Source organism: Blastocystis sp. subtype 4 (assembly GCF_000743755.1).
Source record: "Blastocystis sp. subtype 4 strain WR1 chromosome Unknown seqid_0914, whole genome shotgun sequence".
Lineage (NCBI taxonomy): Eukaryota > Bigyra > Opalinata > Blastocystidae > Blastocystis > Blastocystis sp. subtype 4.
In genome coordinates, this window is record NW_014568633.1 from 1 (window position 1) to 1,180 (window position 1,180).

Sequence of the window (1,180 nt, forward strand, 5' to 3'; positions counted from 1 at the left end):
ATTGTTGCTATTGATGATACTCAACTCACATCCTATTTCGATGCAATGGTTCGTTTGATGTCATCAGAACAATCTGAATCTCATATCTGGGAATTCACTGCTACAACTACTGGTATCGATGGAGCTGGTACTTATCCTTTCGATATGTACTATGATACCGACATCTCTTCTTCATCCTGTACTGATAATTCTCTGATTGTGACTCTATCAAACAATCGTCGTGAATGGATCAGTTCTATTCAGATCCAGAACCATTATTCAGCATCTACTAGTGGTAACCAGGCTACACAATTCAAATTGTATGGTCGTAACTGGGATTTTGTAACATGGACACTTCTGAAGGAAGTCACTGGTCTCACTTATTCAACTGTTGGTCAGAAGAGAAGAATCTATCTGTCTAACAATACTCCTTATAATCAATTCAAGTTTGAGAACTTTGCTACTGGTGATTCTTCTTGTGCTTGGAGAGTTCAATCTCTGGATCTGTTTGCTGATAATGTGTTGGCTGATATTCCTAACTTCACTTATGATTCTTCAGTCACTGTATTCAAGGATGTTGAGATGTCTGAAGTGATTCCTGAGAATGGAGATGGTTACATGAACTTCAGAATCAATCCTTCTCTTCCTGATGGTATTGTGTTGGATCCTCACACTGGTTGGATCTCAGGTACTGCCACTGCTGAGAGTACTGCTCAAACCTACACAATCACTGCTACTAAGATGACTGGAGGAGATGTGACTGCCACTATCTCTCTATCAGTTTCAATATGTACTGGAGGTAAGGGATTGATGACTGTTCGTATCAGAGCTGATTCTTATCCCTCTCAGAATTCATGGAAGCTGTATGAAGGAAGAGGAACCTCAGGAACTGTGCTGAGATCTGTAAGCGAGTTCCCTGTATCAAGTGCTTATTACTATGTTGATTTCTGTTTGAATGATGGAATCTACACATTTGAGGGATCTGATATATATGGAGATGGTTGGGATAGTGGAACTGGTTACACTCTGACTGTTGATTATGGAGAGATGGAGTTGGATATGATGACAATGAATAGACAGGATTACAAACCGATCTATGTATCTTCTGTGTTCTCAACATATTTCCCTTTCCAGATTGAATACACAGATTGGAAGGTGATACAGAGTGATGTGTCAAGTGATTGGAATACTGTCAGTTTCG

General features: G+C 39.7%; 1 protein-coding gene across 1 annotated transcript; it reads left to right on the forward strand.

Moving 5' to 3' along the window:
- Positions 1-45: 45 nt before the first annotated feature.
- Positions 46-1,180, forward strand: JH06_5744 (cadherin domain-containing protein; the record flags this gene model as incomplete). The annotated part of the gene is made up of 1 exon (XM_014669201.1): positions 46-1,180. A coding segment is annotated over one exon (1,135 nt), but the record flags the coding sequence as incomplete, so codon positions are not given.